The sequence below is a fragment of the Homarus americanus genome, unplaced genomic scaffold (genome assembly GCF_018991925.1).
Source record: "Homarus americanus isolate GMGI-L3 unplaced genomic scaffold, GMGI_Hamer_2.0 scaffold57965, whole genome shotgun sequence".
NCBI classification, from domain to species: Eukaryota; Metazoa; Arthropoda; class Malacostraca; order Decapoda; family Nephropidae; genus Homarus; species Homarus americanus.
Window position 1 is genome coordinate 4,040,518 of NW_024725031.1, and position 22,527 is coordinate 4,063,044.

The 22,527-nt window shown below is 42.0% G+C and overlaps 1 protein-coding gene across 8 annotated transcripts in view; it reads left to right on the top strand.

The window, feature by feature from the left end:
* The window catches only part of LOC121864659 (fibrous sheath CABYR-binding protein-like), a 60,093-nt gene that overhangs the window by 18,402 nt on the left and 19,164 nt on the right, over nt 1-22,527 (top strand). For 7 of the 8 annotated variants that reach the window (XM_042363793.1, XM_042363800.1, XM_042363795.1 and 4 more), the window contains one exon: nt 21,608-21,790. In XM_042363793.1, coding sequence (XP_042219727.1) covers nt 21,608-21,790 — 183 coding nt within the window. The remainder of the gene's footprint in view (nt 1-21,607; nt 21,791-22,527) is intronic. The other variant, XM_042363794.1, reaches the window with a different exon arrangement.

The following is a 22,527-nucleotide window of genomic DNA, read 5'->3' on the forward strand; positions in this document are numbered from 1 at the left end:
GATAATAGAAAATCAAACATGATTTTACTTCACACGTGCGTGATCGTTGCTTGAAATACTAGATATAACTTTTTATCATAACTGCCTAATCGAAATGAGGATACAACTTTATTCTTTGAAAACTGTCTGTAGTGATTCGACTACCAGAGTAGGAATTGGGTGGTGGGGGAATGGGTAGGTAGTTAAGGGTTCCTCCTGCAACTTCGTCCAGGGTTACCGTCCCGTCTAGTGCTTAATATATAACTATTATTTAACATCTTTAAGCAACAGCTTTGTATCACAAATAGCACATTTTATTTTTTTATTTTATCCATTTAACGTAACTGTTTGGCACAATTAAACTATGCTTTGTTGATTATATACCGGCCACCTGAACTACTTTTGTTCACATCGTTTGTATTACAATAAATGTGGTGACCACTTCATGTTTTGTTTTGATTGATAATTAATCCCTTCAGTGCGACGTCGTCTTATTCTGGCTACAGCTAGACTATTTTATTCAGCTTGGGGAAGTTCCACCTCTTACAGATTCAAACAAATCCACAATCCATGTGCCAATTTACGCCCGTTTTTACAAAGAAACACCTTACTTAAAACACAATTCCATCCCCCTCTCATCCTATTGTAACTATAGTATTTACATCTGGTTAGTGCTAGACCATTACATTCAGCTGACGAAACCCCTTTTTGTCGAATCGTTATTCTGCACTGTAATCTTTCCCAACTGTTACACTGTACTGTACCCCCCCAAGAAAGACAACTACTCCCACACCTTCCACCCGTTTACTCGTTCACTAGCGAATGCTTGTTATTCCCACTTCAGAGTTCGGTGGGATCATATGAAGATCCTCCCCCCCAAACCTACTTGAGGGGGAGGATCTTCATATGATCTAGCCTGGGGGGGGGAATCTTCATATGATCAAGCCTGGATGGGAGGATCTGACCTGACCAATGACCAAACCTGACCTTACCTGACCTTACCTGACCTGACGGCACTTTGACAACCTAACCTAACCTAACCTACACCAATATTTAGTGTAACAATAAAGTAATCTGAATAATATTTTATTATTTAATCCTTATGTTGTTTATTCATATTATATGTTGGGGGGATCTTCATATGAGCGCGACTGGGGAGGACCTTCAGTTGGATACTTTGGGGGGGGAAGATCTTCATATGATCCGTTCGGTGTTTTATTTTAGTGTTTTACCCAACATTATCCCCCTACTTCAATGCCCTGCCCACTTTAAACAAGTAATATTCTTTGTAATATTATATATTAAAATACTCGAAAAATATAAGTCCGCCGGAAATGCCACAAAAATGTCTTTAATAGTCTGAATTATGTGATAAACGTATTTTTATGGAAAACTCGAAACCTGGCTACTACCATAAATTAACGCAATTAACAATTATGATGGAAATATTACAAGAAAGTATCATCTTGGAAACAGCAGGCTAGACAATTTATAAGCACTAAATTACACTAGTAATAAATAGATAAATTATTTAGTCAAATTACTAAATTTATGGGTAATTATTAAGCTTATCATGAATGAATAAAATTAAAAAGAAAACACTCAGAAAAACCACAGAAAAAGGAGCTTCGATTACATATAACCCCGGTTGTACTACACCCGGGAAGTCGGGTCCGACTAATTACCCAAATATAGCCGCAATGAAGTCAAATAATGGTCCTACATGAATAAATCGGACTGACAATCGCTTCTCGACTAGTATTTGGTGTCACAAAGTAAAAAAAAATTGGAAAACGTAATTTAATCCGAGTTAATAGATCGCGTGCATGTACCGAGGGAGCGAGTAATTACCCAAATGTAGCCGCAATGAAGTCAAATGATGGTTCTACAAGAATAAATCGGACTGCCAATCACTTCTCGACTGGTATTTGTTGTCACGAAGTCAAAAAAAATTGGTAAACTTAATTTAATCTGAGTTAATAGCTCGAGTGCATGTACCTAACCTAACCTCGACTAGTATTTGGTGTCACGAAGTCACAAAAAATTGGTAAACTTAATTTAATCTGAGTTAATAGATCAAGTGCATGTACCTAACCTAACAACTCAGATTAAATTAAGTTTACCAATTTTTTGTGACTGACATCAAATAATCGAGAAGTGATTCACAGCCCGATTTACGCTTGTACGACCATCATTTGACTTCATTGCGACTACATTTGGGTAATTACTCGCTCCCTCGGTACATGCACGCGATCTATTAACTCAGATTAAACTAAGTTTAACAGTTTTTTTACTTTGTGACACCAAATACTAGTCGAGAAGTGATTGGCAGTCCGATTTATTCATGTAGGACCATTATTTGACTTAATTGTGGCTACATTTGGGTAATTAGTCGGACCGCGGTTGTCCTTTTAATTAGCGTTAGCAACACAAGATCTAGCTTTCTCTAGAATTAAATCTAACAAACGCTGGCTCCCTGCTGTGTCCAAATGAACACCGTCCCCTGTGTCTAACTCCTGCTTACTCATTGCCTTAAGAATAAATCGGTGCTTACTGTAGGGAAAGCTCCGTCTAAGACACCGGTTAACTCCATTTTTAACCCGATTGTACTCGGAGGCGGTCATGCCCCGAGGAATAGTACGAGACTCGAGCCCCTTGTGCCCCCAGCCACGAAGGGCTTCATTAGCAGCTCCGCGCAACATAGGTTTATCAACAATCGGGCTCGCCCACCGCTACGTTAGTTATAATTACTCTCGTTAAATAATAAAGTAACACTTAGGCCTAAGATCCTGGTCACGGCACCTTACTGTCCTGAATTGGTTGATATAGGGACAAGAAATATTTACATTACGTTATGTGAATTAAATAAACACTCATAATGGGTGATTACCTTACTTGGCAATGTCGGGGGTCAGAGTACATCAAACTACGTACAAAGTATAAAGTTAAGATACCCTACATTATAAGTTGATACTCCAGGTTTGATGATGTGGATGGAGGTCAGGAATTAATGGTGGAGCTTAGTTGGTGAGCCACTCCATGATCGCCGGTTTTCACTGAAGGTGTTGAGTGTTGTGTTTCTCTGGTCACGATCGTTAAGGAAATGACGATGGCCGGTAATTTGACAGTCAGCAGTAGCTGGTAGGATGCGCGCGCAGACAAAGGAATGTAGACTTGCGCAAGACCTATTTAAATCAGGAGTAATTATTGATAATTCAGGTAACTATTAAATATTACTTAAATTAAATGCAACACATATATATATAACTCCCTAACAAAATTTCTTACATTATTTCTAGCGTTTACTATTCAACATACTAGATTAGCAGTTACCATAGATTCTCTCCTCTTTCCACTTGTTCTGTTTTCCCCTTCTGTGTCTTGATCTCCCTCCTCTACTCATCCAAAAGCATTATCACTTCGTCATCCTTGTCACAAATCCACACTTAGAAAAGTATGATGGGTCAACTGTACAACTGAAATAGTACCCACCTGCCCACCGGACCCACTCACCTCCCGACCCACGTTACGTCTTGTACCATCACGAATTAAACTTCCTTTGCACTTCCGCTTGGAATTTGCTGCGTCATAACCTACTGAGTATCAACAAGCAGATCGGGAAACTCGCTCTAGTAGTTTTGGCAGGCTCAGACTTGTGAATTAAGAGACTTGTATTTTTTCTGGTTTTTACTCTCAAATACCAAGTTTTATTTATTTTTTATTGAAATCAAGAGTTTTCTTAATGTTATTCACAAAAATCAAGTTTTCTAAATGTTGTTCACAAAAATCAAGAGTTTTCAAGAGTTTTTAATGTTACTCACCAAAATCAAACGTTTTCTTAATGTTACTCACAAAAATCAAGCGTTTTCTTAATGTTACTCACAAAAATCAAAAGTTTTCCTAGTTTTACTCCCCAAATAAAAGCTTTTAAGTTTAACAATAGTATGAGTGACGTGAGAAGAATCAGAACATAAGCCGATTAAATCCTAGCTCTAAATTGGTACGTATTTTTAATCGTTCTGCATTTACATATAGTGATGGATAGATAGATAAGTAGGAGATGGATAGATAGATACGTAAGAGATTTTGGATAGATAGATAAGTAAGAGATGGATAGATAGATAGATAGGTAGGAGTATGAAGAGAGATAGAGAGGTACGGTACATACATATATACATACATACACAGAAAAGTGTATGAACAGAATATACTTTGGGACTTCTAAAGTAATGCAGCTCCAGGTAAGTGAGTTAAGGCCTCCGGTTTCCTTAACTAGGTAAGGAAAAGGAGATTCAGGTGCCCACTGCTGCTATATTAAGGTGTGTGGGGTGAGGGGAGGAGAGGTGAGTGTGTGAGGTGAAGGGATGGGAGGAGAGGCGAGTGTGTGAGGTGAAGGGATGAGATGGAGACAAGGGCGGTGGCGTGATGGCAGGGATGGGGGCGAAGAGGGGGAGGGAGGGAGGAAGGATAAAGGGCGAGGAGGAGGGGTTAGGGAGGGATGAGAGGCAAGGGGAGGGAAGGGAAGGGAGAATGAACTTTACCTTCAAGATGTGTTAAAGCTGCAGTAATGGGTCACATCAGTGTCTCTCTCTCTCTCTCTCTCTCTCTCTCTCTCTCTCTCTCTCTCTCTCTCTCTCTCTCTCTGTTATATGCTGTTGCCTATATTTTTTCCTTTTCTCTTGGCGTATCGTTTTTATTATCGCTCAGAGGTATATCTACTTGAGTCTACGATTTATTTCATTTGATTTCGATCGTATTCACATTTAAACGTTGTATACAGAAGACGTCAAGAGCTACAGTATTGATCTCATTGAATTATTAACTGATTTTTTATGGTAATTTTCTAGATTGTAATATTTTTTTTTATGGTCGTTATTTGTGGTTTTATTTAAATATTAACACATTTATTTGTAATCGATTTATTAATTTGTGTTTTTTGATCAGTGTTTAGTGAGCGTGTTTAATTTATTGGTCTGTTTATTGACGTGTTATTGGTCTCCATGTATCGTTATTTAATGGTTGTATTTTTTGGATGTTTTGGGGAGGAAATTTTATATTCGTTATTCGTGTATATATATATAAGTGTGTTTATTATTATATGTTACGGTATTTTGTTTATTATTAAGCTTCAGTTTACCGGCAAGCGACAAGGGATTGGTTTGGCGTCACTCGAGTGTTAAATAGCTTACGTATGAGCCCACCCACCACCGCACATAGAGAGAGGAGGGATGGGGAGGGAAGGGCGGAAAGAGGGAGAAGAAAGGAAGGAGAGGCGAGAAGGAAAGCAGGAGAGGAGGGAAAGAAGGATAGATAGATAAAGAAGCAGAAAATCAGGTAGGCAGGTAGTGTAAGAGTCATGCAACCTTACATGGTCACACAGGTGATTGTGTTAGTGGTGGTCATGGTGGAGGAGGTGCAAGGTAATACGGTGTGGTAGGTCTTCCTCCCCCCCTCCTTCTCATGCACCCGAGGACTTGTTTGTACCTACCTGGCCTGCCCCCCACTCTATGTTACACAGTCATAACTCCTATACACCACTGGCCTGCATACAGTCCTATAACCTACACTTTAACCTTTACAACGATCTATCCTGCAGGTCCACTCTGATGATCCAGCCTGCACAACATAATGACTTGAGATATAAATCCTATTGTTTGGTTAAGGTTAAGTAAATAACATAGACTTATTCGCTATATACGTAATGTTTAGTAAAGATTTGGTGTGGGTGAATTAAGACTCATGGGACCATTACGACTGGACCTTAATAGTTATGTTTACGTTCTGTTAACTTGAGATCTGTTAGGATTAGAGCCTATCTCACCAGTACTGTTCCTCCATTACAAAAGGAGAAAACATCAATATATAGAGATCAGGGAATAAGTGATGAAGATGGTCAAGTTTTATTGTTTAGTTATGCATAATGTGGGTAAAATCTGTACGATAAATAAAACGATTTAATAGTCTCATAAAAACATGGTTGAATTCCTGTAGACTAGTGGTTTTGGAGTGACTTGTGGACTGCTAGTAGTAACAGCCCTGTAGATCATGCTTTCACCCGGGAAGTGCCTCTGTGGGATTAAAGCTTCAATGGGGTACAAGAAACCCCTGAAATTGATCGCCAGGTATGGGCAAGGTGTGTGTAACCTGATGTTTAGCTAGAAGACGTGGAGTTTGGTTACATGAACAGTTGTAAGCGTCCCTAACCTAGCCTAACCTAGTCTAGTCGTATTGCAGACTCTAGCCTTCACTGGACTAAATCGGCGATAGTATCTGAGGCCAGACTAAGATTAAACAGCGTGAGGTGGAAGTTACATACATGCATACATACATACTTCAGGAAGGCCTTTGACCTTGTTGATCACTGCACTGTTATCAACAAGGCTATTGCACTAGGGCTGCCCACCAACCTGGTCTCATGGCTCACTGATTTCTTGAGTGGACGTCGACAAGCAGTGGGGTATCAGGGCTTGGTCTCTACATTCCAACACCTTACCTACGGTGTTCCCCGGGGGACCAAGATGGGACCACTCTGCTTCCTCATCCTGATCAACGACGCTCTATCGGACACTCCTCACAGGTGGAAGTACGTGGATGACTGCACTGTGGGGGTTTCAGTGGACAACACCGCACCAGACTACTCATCGCTCCAAGGCACCCTGGACAGGCTACAGGCATGGACTACGGAGAACAAGGTCACCATCAACCATACCAAAACCGTAGTCATGCACATCAATACCGCCACCACTCCAGTGCAAGCCCCAGCAGTCACAGTGGGTGCCCATCCTCTCCAGCTGGTGCAGTCTGCCAAACTCCTGGGTGTAACTATAGACAACAAACTTGACTGGAAGGCCCATGTAAATAACACAGTCAAGGCAGCCTCGTACCGTCTCTACATGCTACGAAGACTTAGGTCACTTGGGACACCCACGCCAGAGCTGAGGACCATCTACAACGCCTTTATTCTCCCCAAACTAACGTATGCGTCACCAGCCTGGTCGTCTTCTCTCAACTCCACCCAACAACGTCAGCTAGAGAAGGTACAGAAAAGGGCCTGCAGAATCATGCTCGGCGCAGAATACTCCGGCTACACCAACGCTCTCTCCACCCTGGAAATGCCATCCCTCAGTGACCTCCACCACCAAGCACTGGAAAGGTTTGGCCGTGGACTACTGCACCACCCTCGCCATCGCCACCTGCAGCCCCCCACCCAACTCGCGCAGTCCGCCACTACAACAAAATTCAGCCCATAAGAGCCCGCACCAATAGATATAAGAACAGCACCATCCCATCTACTGTTAAAATAATAAACAACTCCTGATTTATGTACTGTACAGCCCTGTAAATGTATTCAATGCATATTATATCATTATGTCTAAATCAAATGTAAGTCTGTATATTTTCAGCCACCGGCTGCAACTCTATTAATAAACCGTTTATTATTATTATTTATTATTACATACATACAATCACCACTTAGCAGACCATATGTGCCCCATTATCATAGTTACTCGAGCTTTTATTGGCTACCCACAAGTGCCTCTCTGCCTCACCGAGAGTTACTATACCCTCACGTTCACGGAGAGAGCAAGGCACTCACGGTCGGCGCGGAGACAAATACGTGGGTACATGATCTCGAAATACCCCGCAGACTGTAGTTAGGGGAGGGTAGGGTAGGGGGGACTGGTAGGGTGGTAGGAGTAACTAGCCCAGATCTACGCGTGTGTGTGTGTTGGCATTTGTGTCGGGTGCCAAGTGGTCCACGCTACAACCCAACACCTTCACTATTTGTAGCTGCACACGAGTGTTGTATCTATCTAATGTAACCCGGTCACCTCTCCCCCAACCTCTACCACCAGTTATGACACTTGCCAACACCACTCGTGTCGTGACACCTGACAGGACTCGTGACACCTGGGAGGACTTGTGACACCTGGCAGGACTTGTGACACCTGGGAGGACTCATGACACCGGGCAGGAGTCATGGCATGTGGGTAATAGTACAACAACAGGTATGACACCTCGGTTGGTACTCCCAGACTGGTCATAATACACCACACTGCCCTGAGCTGGATATGTTGCTGCTCTCAGGTATAGGGTTTGTAATGATGAGGTATTGACGGTGATAAAGTGATAATGACGACAATGAGAAACTATGAAAAAAATAAGGTATTGTGTGGTGTTGTAGCGATGATAAGTGTGTGTGTGTGTGTGTGTGTGTGTGTGTGTGTGTGTGTGTGTGTGTGTGGATAAATAGGAACTGTAATAGTAAACAGGTGTGGCTTTAAACGATTCCCGCAGCTGCTACCAGAATAATTATTTGGGTCATCTATACACGTTTACTGTTTACACTGCCCACCTGTACACTTTCCTAGCCCACCTGTACACTTTCCTAGCCCACCTGTACATTTTCCTAGCCTATGCTGCCCACCTCTACACACCTTCCGTGCCTACCTGTACACCATCTTCCTTGCCCACCTGTACTTCCGTGCCCACCTGTACGCCTTCCGTGCCCACCTGCTGCCCACCTGTACATTTTCCTAGACCTACCTGTACATCATTATGCCTGTACGCCTTCCGTGCCCACCATCTAGCCCACCTGTACACGTGCGTGCCTACCTGTACACACTGCCCACCTGTACACTTTCCTAGCCCACCTGTACACTTTCCTAGCCCACCTGTACATTTTCCTAGCCTATGCTGCCCACCTCTACACACCTTCCGTGCCTACCTGTACACCATCTTCCTTGCCCACCTGTACTTCCGTGCCCACCTGTACACCTCCCGTGCCCACCTGTACGCCTTCCGTACCCACCTGTACACCTCCCGTGCCCACCAACACAACACAGGTGTATACTGGATTGCGGTACAGAAACAAGGGAGTTAATGACCAGGTGTTGTGCATCATCCCAGCTGGCATCATGTTGTACCTGCATAACTAAATTACCTCAGCTCCCCTGTTTCATGGTATACCCCACATCTCTCTCTCTTTTAGTTTGTGTGCTTGTAGATGCAAATTATGTTGAGGAATACACACACACACACACACACACACACACACACACACACACACACTTTTAACACGTTGATTAACCAGTGATTGTTAATATTTGGGATGGACGACCAGCGCAGTGACTGGTGTATGAGTTCATGATGACAGAGGAAATAGAAATTAAACTCGCTGAATCGTGGGTGAGTCAAAGAGCCGTTTTGACGTCATCATTTAATCACTCTTCAGACAGACAGCCAAATTTTTCTGTTCTCGATTCTCAAAAGTTTCGTACGTTATTTCTGGGTTGTAGGTCAACTTGGTCCTAAGTCCTCATAAGTCCCCCCCCCCAACCTAACGTGACTGGGGTCTAATATAATTGAGGCCCATGAAGACTGGACCCTTATCTTTATGGAGAAATTAGGTTAGGGGCCTATTAGGACTGAGGTGTAATAGAATCTGGACCTATTAGGACTGAGGTGTAATAGAATCTGGACCTATTAGGACTGGGGTGTAATAGAATCTAGACCTATTAGGACTGGGCCCCATTAAGTGTGGGGGGGGGGGGCCCTATATTTATGGAGAAGTAAGGATAGGGCCAGACAAGACTTGAGGGCCCCAATCAATATTACGTTGAGAATCTTGGAGTGCGTTTATACATTCTCTTAACCCGAGAGAGAGAGAGAGAGAATATACATTTTATCGATGTGGACTTCCAGTGATTTTATGATGGTCGACTGTGTAAAGCATGGAGTGATGGAAGGTGGAAGGAAAGATTACGAAGAAGATAAAAAGGAGAAGAAAAAATACACGAGAAAGATAGGGAAGGAATAAAGCGATGTAGGAGGAAGAGGAAAACCAGGGAGAATGAGGTAGGGGTAGAGAGGGGAGGAGTGAAATAGGAAGGAAAAGAGAAAGGGAGAGCTGGAGGAGGTATGCGGAATACAGAGGAAGATGGAAGAGGAACGAGGAGAAAGAAGAACGACGAAGAGAGGGAGAAGTTTGACGCTTAAGGGTGGAAGGGAGAGGAGGAGGGGGAAGTGAACGTGAGAGGGAGAGGAGGAGGGGGAAGTGAACGTGAGAGGGAGAGGCGGAGGGGCAGTGAACGTGAGGAGAGAGGAGGAGGGGAAGTGAACGTGAGAGGGAGAAGGAGGGGGAAGTGAACGTGAGAGAGGAGAGGAGGAGAGGGGAAGTGAACGTGAGAGGGGAGAAGTGAACGTGAGAGGGAGAGGAGGAGGGGGAAGTGAACGTGAGAGGGAGAAGAGGAGGGGGAAGTGAACGTGAGAGAGAGATGAGGAGGGGGTGAACGTGAGAGAGAGATGAGGAGGGGGAAGTGAACGTGAGAGGGAGAGGAGAGAGGAGGAGGAGGACAGCCTAATGTGGAGCGAATCCCCAGGGCTACCAAGGTTACGGTTTACCTCTCTCTCTCTCTACTTATCTCTTACCTTTACCTCCTTTACTCCTCTTCCTTCATGGTGTGTCAAGGAGAGAGAGAGAGAGAGAGAGAGAGATCCCAGTGTGGTCTGATGGTACAGGTGCTAGGTGTGTGGTGTTGCAGGGGTGAGGTGGTAGCTGGCTGAAGACGGTGTTGGCAGGTATATGGTTTTGGCAGAGTGTGGAGTGTGGTGTTGGCAGTGTGGGGTATGGTGCTGGCAGTGTGTGGTGTAGTGCTGGCAGTGTGTGGTGTGGTGTTGACTGTTCAGGGGTGTGGTGTTGGCAGCAGCAGGGGTGTGGTGTTGGCAGCAGCAAGGGTGTGGTAATCCTATGTATAGTACTGTAATGGTATTATATCAAGCCTCAGACGCCATAGCCAGCATCTGTATGTGCCGTTACTCGGTGTTGCAGTTTATCAGGTTACCCGGCATTAATACTATTGTTATTGTTATTAAAGGTCTCAAGGTGCCGAGTTGGTGCCGCATTACTTGGCCGCCGTAAAATATTAATTCCATGCCTTCACTGTGGTATTTTAGATCAATCTGGGTAGTGAATTGATATTCACTTTCGTTAATATATATACATATTTATATATATATATATATATATATATATATATATATATATATATATATATATATATATATATATATATATATAAAAATATGTATATATATTAACGAAAGTGAATATAAATTCACTACCCAGATTGATCTAAAATACCACAGTGAAGGCATGGAATTAATAATACCACTATTAGTGTGTTTGTGTGTGCTTGCGCTTACAAGAAGCCAAAATATTGAAAGCGAAATATGGCAGTTTGCAATATACAGTTGCCATGTTAAACTAGACGGCTGGTGGAGCGTGGTGCAAGGGTCATTGGGCACGGTGTTGGGAGTTTATCCTCTCTGACGCACACACTGACCCCTTATTACTAGATAACTGACTTTACTAATCTTAATTATTTCTAAGGTATTACCGGTATCATTAAACGGGTGCTTTGACTGGGTCAATACCTCAGACGAGTTCCCAATGAGAATCTTCCCTGACTTTGACTTAACCTTGGTAACTTCCGTGGTCTGATGTGTATCTGACTCAAGTGTTTTAGAATGAGTGTTGCGATAGAACAAGTGATATCATAAAAGAGAAAGTGATTTTTACAACAGACTGAAATATATGATACTGTTGTTAGGTTTAGTGACCATAGTTCGGAGGCTATGAATACTTATTAGAGTTAACATAAGAACATAAGAATGGAGGAAACTGCAGCGGGCCTATTGGCCCATACTGGGCAGTCCCGTTTACACAGAACCCCTATTACTCATATAAGCATCCAACCTATGTTTGAAGCTATTCAGCGTATTCGAGTTAATGATGATATTTGGTAACTTGTTCCATTCATCCACTACTCTGTTTCCAAACAGTGTTTACCTATTTCACGCCTAAATCTAAATTTGTCTAATTTAAAACCATTGTTACGAGTTCGCTCCTGGTTGGATAGTTTGAGTACCTTTGTAATGTCCCCTTTGTTTAGCCCTGACTTCCACTTATACACCTCTATCAGGTCGCCCCTCGCTCTACGTCTCTCGAGGGAGTGCAATTTAAGATGCTTTAACCTGTCTCTATACTCAAGGTTCCTTATGCCAGGGATTAGTCTTGTCATTCTCCTCTGAATTCTTTCCAAGGATTCTATATCCATTCTGTAATACGGTGACCAGAACCGAACTGCATAATCCAGGTGTGGTCTCACAAGAGCAAGATACAGTTTTAGGATGACCTCGCTAGTCTTGTAACTAACACTCCTTTGTATGAACCCAAGTACTTTATTAGCCTTGTTACGAGCAAAAACACATTGTTTACTTGGCTTAAGGTTCCTACTTATCATTACTCCTAAGTCTCTCTCCTAATAAACCCAAAATTCCTAATGGGCTCTAAGTAGAATGGGGCCCTTCTCCTAATGGTTTAGTTAGGCACTGGGTCGGGTGTCGCAAGTGGCGTTGGCGACCTGGTTAATTGGTCTTAAGCGCACCTGCGAATCGTGGCATGGAATTAGGTGTCCATTATTTGAATTTGTTGCCAATACCACGAGCAAACCTGGCATGGTAGTGATTGGAAAGCATGAATGACAGGACCGGTGTAGGATGGGGTGGTTGGTGTGTGTGTGTGAGTGAGACACCATGACCTGAGTAGTGGGAGAGTAGCCACCACTTACAGATGTCGCCTCGAGATAGGTGTAGATAAGGGAAGGGGGCGGAGGGCGAGATAGGGAAGCTGCTTGATCACTCTCGATCGCCTCGTGTCAGCGTTGGTTGTGGGAATGGTGACGATGACGTGGGGGGAAGGTGGCGGTATAGACGTGGGGGGTTGGCGGGTGACGTGGAGGGTTGGGAGTAGACGTGGAAGGTTGACATCAGCGCAGCAGTCACCCCACGCCATACCGGTACCTCTTATCTTGTTATAACTGCTCTGCGGATTCCACTCAAATTGGTCATGTTCTTCTAAGCCGTTTCTCTTGTGTTCCGGGTGTCGATATTAAATAGTTCCTCTCATTTTTTTCTTTCTTTTTTTTTTTTGGTATTTTAAGAGAGGTTTAATTATCTGTTTTGAATGGTTAAATGCGCGCCAGTTCTAACCTAGCCATTAGCTCGGGCCCATTTGTAGCTCTTTTCTGTGATCCAGTTTCTCTGATCCATCACACTAATCATCCTTACCACCCACTGAACCACCACTGCTGCCCTTTACCACCAATTTACTTCATATAAAGCCGTTGTTTATTTCACTCTTTGACAGGTTTACGTTACCAGCTAATTCGTGTTATATTTAAGGAAATTATTACACTGAAGGGAAACGATATACAATTTAAGGGATGATGGTGATTATAAGGCCAAGTGTGCCATGATTATAAGGCCAAGTATACCATAATTATAAGTATCATGGCCTTATTAATAGGTAAAATGTGCTCTGATATTAGACTTCTGGCACCAGGTTTTATCGTGCCTTAAATATTAAAACCCCCCTTACATAAATAAGGCTCAATAAGACTTAAATACGAGAGGTATCATACTCTGGGGATTAAACTTAAGATGATAATGTTTAGTAGGCATCCCAGTATAATTAACCTGATGATTAAACACTATAATGCTAACCTAACCTCCTCCCGCGCAGGTAGTGTTTTGGTGTTTACAAAATGGGGGGAATAAAAGCTTGGGTGGTTAATCGTCAGTTGATTATTTAAGACATCTTTTTCGGGTCTCAGTTTCCTCATTCAATATGTCCCTGTTGTAAGAAACGCGTATTGTGTTATAAAGCTACGTTCCTACCGTCAACCCCCCCATCATCTCTACCGTCAACCACTGTTCTACCGTCAACTCCTGCCTCTACCGTCAATCCCTGCCTTTACCGTCAATCCCTGCCTTTGCCGTCAACCACTGTTCTACCGTCAACTCCTGCCTCTACCGTCAATCCCTGCCTTTACCGTCAATCCCTGCCTTTGCCGTCAACCACTGTTCTACCGTCAACTCCTGCCTCTACCGCCAACCCCTGTCAACCGTTACCTCCTTCCCTTATCGCCAGTCTTCGCCCCTGGCAATACTGTACGCCTAACTCTGACCCATGGTAACTATTCAGTCCTCTCAACCAGCCAGCCACCCACATCCTTACACGTACACGCGAACTCTGAATGAACGTTAGACCTAAGTGAACGCTAACTGGGAATGAACGCAGCGGTGTGACCTCCAGACGGGTACCGGAGGATAAAGATGACAACTTATGTTACAGTGGTGTGACTAATTATGCTACTTGGTATTTACTGTAGGGGACAAGATGATCTCACGTGTTACAGTGGTGTGGGTTATGGTAGGTGGTGTTACGGTGTCACTGGTATTTTCTCCAGGTTCAGAAATGGTGGTAGACGTTCTGTTCTGTTCGATAATGCCCGCACTTTGTTAATATATTGAACCTGTTACTGTGGAGCGATTTGTAGTGATTGAGTGTGTGAGAGAGAGAGAGCCAAGTGGGAATGTGTTTGAACTTAACTTTATTACCTCATTACCAAGAATTGAGCCTGACGCTGCGGTTTGCTTTGCAGTGTTTGTTGCAGAGTGAGTGAGAGGGAGAGACGAGACGGTGTGGAGAGGGCCAGGCTAACAGCGAGGTAGTTATTGGCTGAGGATATGTTGGAGGGTAGACCGGCAGGGAGGGTGGCTGGCCTAGACGGGGAGGGGAGCTGAGCCTTGTGGTTTGTGGAGGCGGGTGCTGGTGGCGGGCCCCGTGAGCCAGGACCCCACATTGTTGTTCTCAGCCCGGTATTACACTCACCATACACCGCAACATTTCTATTTTCACGCCCTGCCTCCACTTTTAACAGAATACTTATTTATCTACTTTTTATCTTATGGTGTGTGTTTGGATTTTGTGTGGTGGAGGTGACGACTACGAACACCACCCTGCAGTAAGGTGACACTCACACTGCCTCTTGTAGGACAGGGTGCTGGCGCCCGCCCTCACGCCCACTCACACCCTCCACATGATGACTCCTTCACCCCTTTCTCCGGCTACTACTACTACTACTACTCTTCTTTTTTTCTTCATTAGTGTTGTTGGTGCTTTGCTTGGGAGGTGAAAGACAACAATACACCCTTGTCCTCACCAACTATAACTTATACATTTACATAAAATACTGAGGTGATTATATAACGGAAGATATAGACACGTGTGTGTGTTAGTTACTTGTTCTTTTTCTCACAGGATGAGGTAATTATAAACTGACTCATCCTACTGTTGCAACACCAGCCTTGTGAACTATTCTTATGAGCCTCTCAAGATTATTGCTATAGCATCACGTATTTCTTAAACCTTCACTGTTTAGATTTAGTTACTTCTAAATTTCAAGAGAATGCCCTGATAATGATGCTTCCTCCCGACTGTGTTCAGACATGGTGGGGCATTGAGGACAACACAGAGGTTCATAACTGACCAAAATGATCAGAGAGGATCCGTCTAGGCACACAGTCACACAAATGTGTTACTTTGTTTACACTCTGGCAAGGTTTTTCCGGGAGTGAAAGCAACACACTCCCATTCACTGCCATCAAGACCTGGAAGACCGGACTGAATTACTCAGAATAGGCAAACTGTACTACAAGCTTTGTCAATAAATTTGTTAAACTAAAAACTTTGGTTGAGTCAGCTTATTGTTAACCATTGCTTGTATGCTAACACTGTTTATTTACATCCTGAATAAACCAGTATGAACTCGTATGATGATTTTATGGAATATTTATCTATTTAACCTATTCGCAGTGTTGGCTAAAAGTTAATGTTACTGATTCTTATTAAGTGAAAGTTTGTTTCCGGTCTCGAAAATGTCTAAGGCCACGTCGTGATCATAACTAATCACGTTACTGTATATCATCTGTAAAGCTCGTTGTCCAGAAAAGAAACGTTTTGGGAATTGTGTTATATTGAAATTCACAATTTTAACATGGTAATATCTAATACCTTATAGGTTATGGACGAGGATTAAACAACTTGGGCTTAGTGTGAAATTGGAGAGGAGGTGGTTATGTCAACATACCAGAGGGTGGGTTTGATGATCCCACTGGCCCGGTCTACCAGTTTAGGTTGTCTCCATTCGTGCAGGTTGCCCTCCCAGCCACCTATCGGCTGTCGAATGCGTGGCCTACTCAGAAGGCCGCCCTGTAACCTGCCGGCTAACATTTTCCTGCTCAGGTCGACAAGCCACTCGTCGTTTGTGGGTCAACCTGTAGGAAATCAGGTCAGCCTTACTGGATGGAGGCGGCAACAAGGGCAAACATGTGTACAGTACCGTACGGAAGGCAGAACTGGCAACATACTGCTTTGGGAACTTACGGGAAGAGATATGCGAACAATAACTTGCTGGAGTCAAATTGACTACTGGTATACGAATGAATTATCTGCTAAAGTGAAGTTGCTAAAATCTGATAACGTTAGTACTTTTTTATGAGCTTTATTTGCGTTTAGAATCCACTAACCACTTGATTAAGGATCTTTCTTCATGACTGCACCAAACTGACGAGATATACCATTTAAGAAACCCTGACATACTGAGTCGTCACCCATGAGCTTACTATGATCTCAGACCTACAGGAAATATCTTGACAGGGTGTGGAAAGATATACTGACTATATACAGGTATCTAGTCGGAAAGACTATACTGCATACCTTTAAATCATCTCTTTAAAACCCACCAAGTGTCTAAATATTGAATGTTAATTACAAACACTCCTACTGATGAGGAACCGGTGATGGCGCATTAAGCTTTTCATTTTCCGTCCATGAATCCATTAAGTTTTTTTTTTCAAGCATTCAGGACCAATTGTTTTGCAACCATGTTTTTTTCAGAATGAGACAATACTTTTGTATACAGCGCGAGTGTTAATACCTAATATCCGAATGATTACATATGTCTTCCTGTAAAACCTTATAAATTTCGTGTACGTTCTGAATTATTTTGCTAAGGTTTCCAACAGTAATGCAGTAATGGGACGACATCTTAACACCTGTTTTTCACCAGACAGCTCGAGAGGTTGGTGATAACGAGGTAAAACATGTCAAGTGTTATTATATAATACTAGGCATTGGTAAGGGAGGGAGGGATACGTAAAGATAGCGAGGACTTATCAGAAAGTGGTGGATTGTAGGTGGTATCGGCGGTGGGGGGGGAGGGGTGAATCCTGTTCGTCAGCTGCTGCGTGGCGTCTAGCACAACGTGTTCGTTATGTAACTGGCTAGCCACTAGCGTGTCTCGAGGAATCCCGGTGTCTGATGATCGTGTTCAGTCTCTTTAGGGTTACTTGACTGAGAAAGCGCCAGGGGTGTCAGCAGGTGTACGGGGTGGTTTTTGTGACGTGGTAACTTGGTGAGAGCGTTATGTAAATATTGTTTGAGTTAACCAGTCGCCTGGGAGTGGATGAGTGTCCGGCCCCGGCCCTGTGACTACAGGCACGACGCGGCGTCTGACTGCCGTCCTTATTATCTGTTTCATTTGCTTCGTTTGCTTTTTTTTATTGTATTTCTCCTATCTAGCAGGTTAACAACAACCGATTATTACTAATGACTTACAATCGCACTCACGTCCACCTTTACATCAGTTTATCTGTATTCTGTCAGCTGTCATGAATTTGTAGACGAGATAAAATTGTGTAGAATAGTTTAGATAAATATATAATGATTTCAGTAGTTTTAAATATTTATAGTTTTCTTGGGTGATTTTGGAAGAACATAATTGGGCCTTGTTGAAGGAAATTTTAACATTTGGATAACTTTTCACACCCAGATCATCTGTCCTGTTCAGATAATTCAGAGGCCAAGACCGCGTAGTTCTTAATAGGGTATGATGGCCTCAGCTGAACTTGTCGCTAACGTCAATGGCCTTCGCAACAACCTGTCTCACCACACCCTTCCACGTCTACACCCACCCACCATACCTCACCCTGCCCCACGCCGCCCCGCTTCTCCCAGCCTCCCCTCTCCCCCACCCTCAGCCTGCTAATGTTTGTATTCGTAAGAGTTAACAGTATTAACGTTAGTCTGGATTTACTATACCAGGAGTTTTAACATTCAAAGACTGTTCACAGTGTGAGGGACATTTTTCTCGCCTTTGCACAAATACTATTGCCAGTATTTTACAAAATGTGTTAATTTAATTTATTCTTAACAAATATTTCCCGGTGTTATTTGCATATGGGAACCAATCCTTCATATTGAATGGGGAAATTTCAAACGAATATTTGCATAATTTTATTAAGAAGTTGCATTTTGAGATTCCTAATTTGTGTTGTTTTAGTGAAGGGGAATAGGCTGCTTGATTTTGATTTTGATTTTGCCGCTTGCAGCGGCTACTTTATTGTGCACCCCACACTCATCCAGTGAGCGGTAGCGCAAAAGGATTAGAGTAGGGTTTACAAAGGGTCATAATAATTAACCCCCGTTGTCAGGATATTATGGCACTGAATGTTACACAGTATTTCATTTACATTATTTGTTCAGTTCTATACATAAAGGGTAACTTATTCACAAATGCGTGAGTACAGGCGTGTGAGGCAGTAAGTCTGGCCTCACACTTTGTTATTCACATTTACGTGAGAGGTATTCAAGCACATTGCGTATTTGGTTCTCTACATGAGAATTGATAAGCTGGGTGTATAGTGACTTGAGTCACTATACACCCAGCTACCCATAGAAAGCGTAAACGCCCCTCACCAAGGTCTCTACAGACCTTGTACCACACGACAGCAGTGAAAGTACTATATGCGACGTCTGCAAGTTAATAAATCTATTTTTTATTTATAATTATTTATTATTGATAAATGAAATCAAACACTACAATGCTTTTACTGTTATTTTCCTGACTCGTACATTTTATTGTAATGGTGATAAATTGGGGGGGGGGGTGTAAACGGCAGACAGTTTAGTTTCTCGTATTTCATTATCTTACTCTGAGTTTACTACCTGGGTAAAGGACAAAAGTTCGAGGGTGTGATGTATTGTGTAACGTTAAGTGCTGCCTAAACCTTAGTGTTGTAGAAGACGGTTGAACAGGAAGTAATGCTTATAATGAAGCTGTACTGACTGAATACAGTAATTACTAATGCTACGCACTAAGGTGATTAACCTGCAAAAATGAAATTAAAATCATTCTGAATATTTTCGTACAGTTATCAGTTATCACCGAGGACGGATCAAACTAGACCCTCATTATGGCTGTAGTTGGTAACTAGGCCAAGAGAAATCCACGGCTTCCTCGTGCCAGAGGAAAGCTTGCACCGTAGCACTACAAGTACGCACAGTACACGCACATACAGAGATCCATTTTCGACTTCCTATGACGCCTCTGAACCTTCCAAGAAAACATACCATGCTGATGAAAGTCTGTGATGCTCCAATATGAAATGCCAAGTATTAATTTCAACCAAACGATCAGAAACAACCCGGTGTCAGACACGGGCGTTCCTCCATGGTTAACCATGGGAACGGGTTTTATCAGCGCGGGGAATCTTGGGAGAGAGTAGCATGGTTTTGTGTTGCTAAGTAACAGCTGTAATCTATTCTTGCTTGTTTACTAGCAACAAGAAAAAAAATCATGATTATAGTGAAATGCTGTTGTATGTATCAGTATGTACCAATGGTGTGTGTGTGAATGGTTTAATGTGTGTGTTGGAAGGCGTGTACACAATTAGGTCAACGTCAATGGTCAAGAAGCAAGTTCTGATGGTTTGATGAACATTTAAATGTTTACTTGTTAATTTTGGACTGATGACTATTTTCCATTATACAGTATACTGTAATCTTCTTTAATGATGCTATAGTAATTATATATGCATTTTCAGCTAGCCCTGTTTATTAAAAAACCTGATTAACTGATCATCTCACTGAGAGAAAGTTTTACCTTTCTCGGCTCACACTGTCTTGAGTTTACGCTAATTGCCCTATAATACGGAGGGAGATTCTGATCTTTTTCTTGGCCATCCTTATTATATGACCCTGCTATAGACTATAGGGGATACAACACTTGCTTCTGTTTGTTATATTTTTTTCTGCTTGTCTTGCATCTTCTGTATATGATATCAGGGGTGGATCCAGGAATATCAAAAGGGGGGTCCAAGAAGTGGTGGATGGGGGAACATGGCGAGCATAGCGAGCCCACCCAGCTGGGGGGAGGGGTGTTTTGGGGGGCGCTGTAAGCCACCTCAGAAAAATGCTTTGAAATCTGATTAATATCATGGGCATTTTGAGGCCATGTGCACTTGATATAAGGAGATATGTTGAGGCCAATAGTAATTACTTTCTACAATACAAAAACGCCCGAGTACCATACTGCATTAAAGAAAACGTACTGGAATTTTCTGATGAAAGGGGGGGGGGGTCCGGACCCCCAGGAACCCCCCTGGTTCCGCCCCTGAATATCTCAAGATTGGATAGGTGAACATATTGTACTCCACACTTTTGTAACAGACACTAGACATAGAGTTCTAGTTATGATTAGATATTGGGAGTCATAGGTCAGATGGAAAGGACAGAAGTCATGCATACAGTATTTAAAAAACCATATACTATACAAGTTATCTCGGGACTGGATTGTTTGATACTCACTTTACATACACATCAAACTATATAAAAAGCTTTAGACCAATTTAACATTTGAAGATACAGGTCAGAGGTCACAGGTCACACTAAAAAAAAAGTGTACAAGATATCTGAAGACCATATTGTAGATCGGGTAGTAAATATACTGAACAAGTATTTACTCTATAAATTTGTCACGAATCTATAGACCAATTAAGTTTTGAAGGTTCTCGGTCATCTGAAAAGGTCATAGGTCATACCTCAAAATTCTTGTGTACAAAAGTGGGTAGGGTGAAAATCATCTGGAATTGATTTAACTGGTGCTTGAAACTTCACTATGACTGACCTCTGTAGTGTAGACAGATGAGATGTATGCATGATAGTGTAACATCATGACTAGGAGCTTCTCTGTGAGGGGAAGATGTAACTACATACAGTATTAATGAATTATAGTACTGTACTCCCAGCCTTCAATGTCAAAGGGTCTCCTTGGTGGTCCCCCATGGGCTCGGGAGTACATTGTGCAAGTCACCTACTTACAGATTCAACCATAAAGTGAGGTTTCAGTATCCTGTATATTAACATTTGAATGTCATAGATTAAAGGTTACAGTTAATAGTGTTGGTGTTTAGTGAGCACCTATTGACAGTTTTCATGTTTGATTTCTTATGAAAGACGTGAACATTATGTTGCCTTCAGATGTGAGTACAGTATCTTATGTTGAAAAGTACTGTAATAGCATTGAAAAAATTATCCTGCAACCTTGATAAAAAAAATAGCATTTTCCGGAATTTATACTTGTGACTTTTCAAATTGACTGTTAAAGTATGGTAGTTTGCTGTACAGTACTAAGTGAGTTTCTATTTGAGATTCAAGGGGTCACAAAATTAAATGTCCACTGTGTGTCACTTGGTTACAGTACAGTACTTTTATATTTTTTAATGAAACTGCTATACCGTATGTGTTATTTATCCCTATTATATACTGTACTGTACTTGCACATGTCGTACTTGACGTGTGTACAGGTACTGTATTTAGATCTAGGTGGTGGTTGTGATGCTCTTATGAATTAATATCACTTAATTTTTATGTCCCTTGCAGATGAAGTCGATGATGATGTTGCAGAAACTAAGGGCAAGGCGATGGCTAATAATACCGGCAAGGGCCATTCCACTACCAATGGTGACAGTAGTGGGGTTGTGGCCAAGATAATATTCCTGATTCTTCTCGTCTCATTGTCGGTGGTCGTCGCTCTAATATTGGTTGAACTTCGAGGCAAGCAGGGTAGGGCATGGAGTGTTTGCTGCTATAACACACTACAGTATTGTATTTAAAGCTAATATAAAAGAATATGAAGGATGAGAGGGAGAAGCCTCTGGTAAGAGTTGACTCAAAATACTTTAATCAAAGTCATTATCAAAATTGGAAAAATATCAGTTACTTATTGAGCACACTGTATTATTTATCGATTTAAACCCGTCAACTAATTTACTACCTTTATTAGAATAACACCTGTAGTAACCTGTGTGTGATTGTAGTGAAGTTATTAAGGTACTCTACAATTTGTTATAATATGGTGGAATGCTAACCTGGGTGGTGGCTTTGAATTCATTAATAGTACAGTGTTGTAGTTAATAATTATTTTGATTGTTGTGAAGTTATTCAATTGTTTACCCAGTTGAGAATAATTCACCATTACTGACTCAAAAAAGTATTGTTAAACACCCACTAACACTATTTTTTGGCCTGATTTTATTTTGCTTCATATGCACTGACATAACTGTTGTATTATAATTTACTGTTTAAGTGCTACATATAATTTATCTTTACAGTATTTTATTTTTTTGCATATTTAATTTATTTTATGTTTATTGTCTCCTTTGTTATACAAAGCAAATTGGCTCTTGAGAATGTAAGTAGCATAACTGTGTTATGTCCAATTGGTTCTGTTGAGTGTAACACACAACCTCAGCATTTGTACTCAAGCCCTGTTTAGTCCTTACACTAAGTCAGTGAATTAG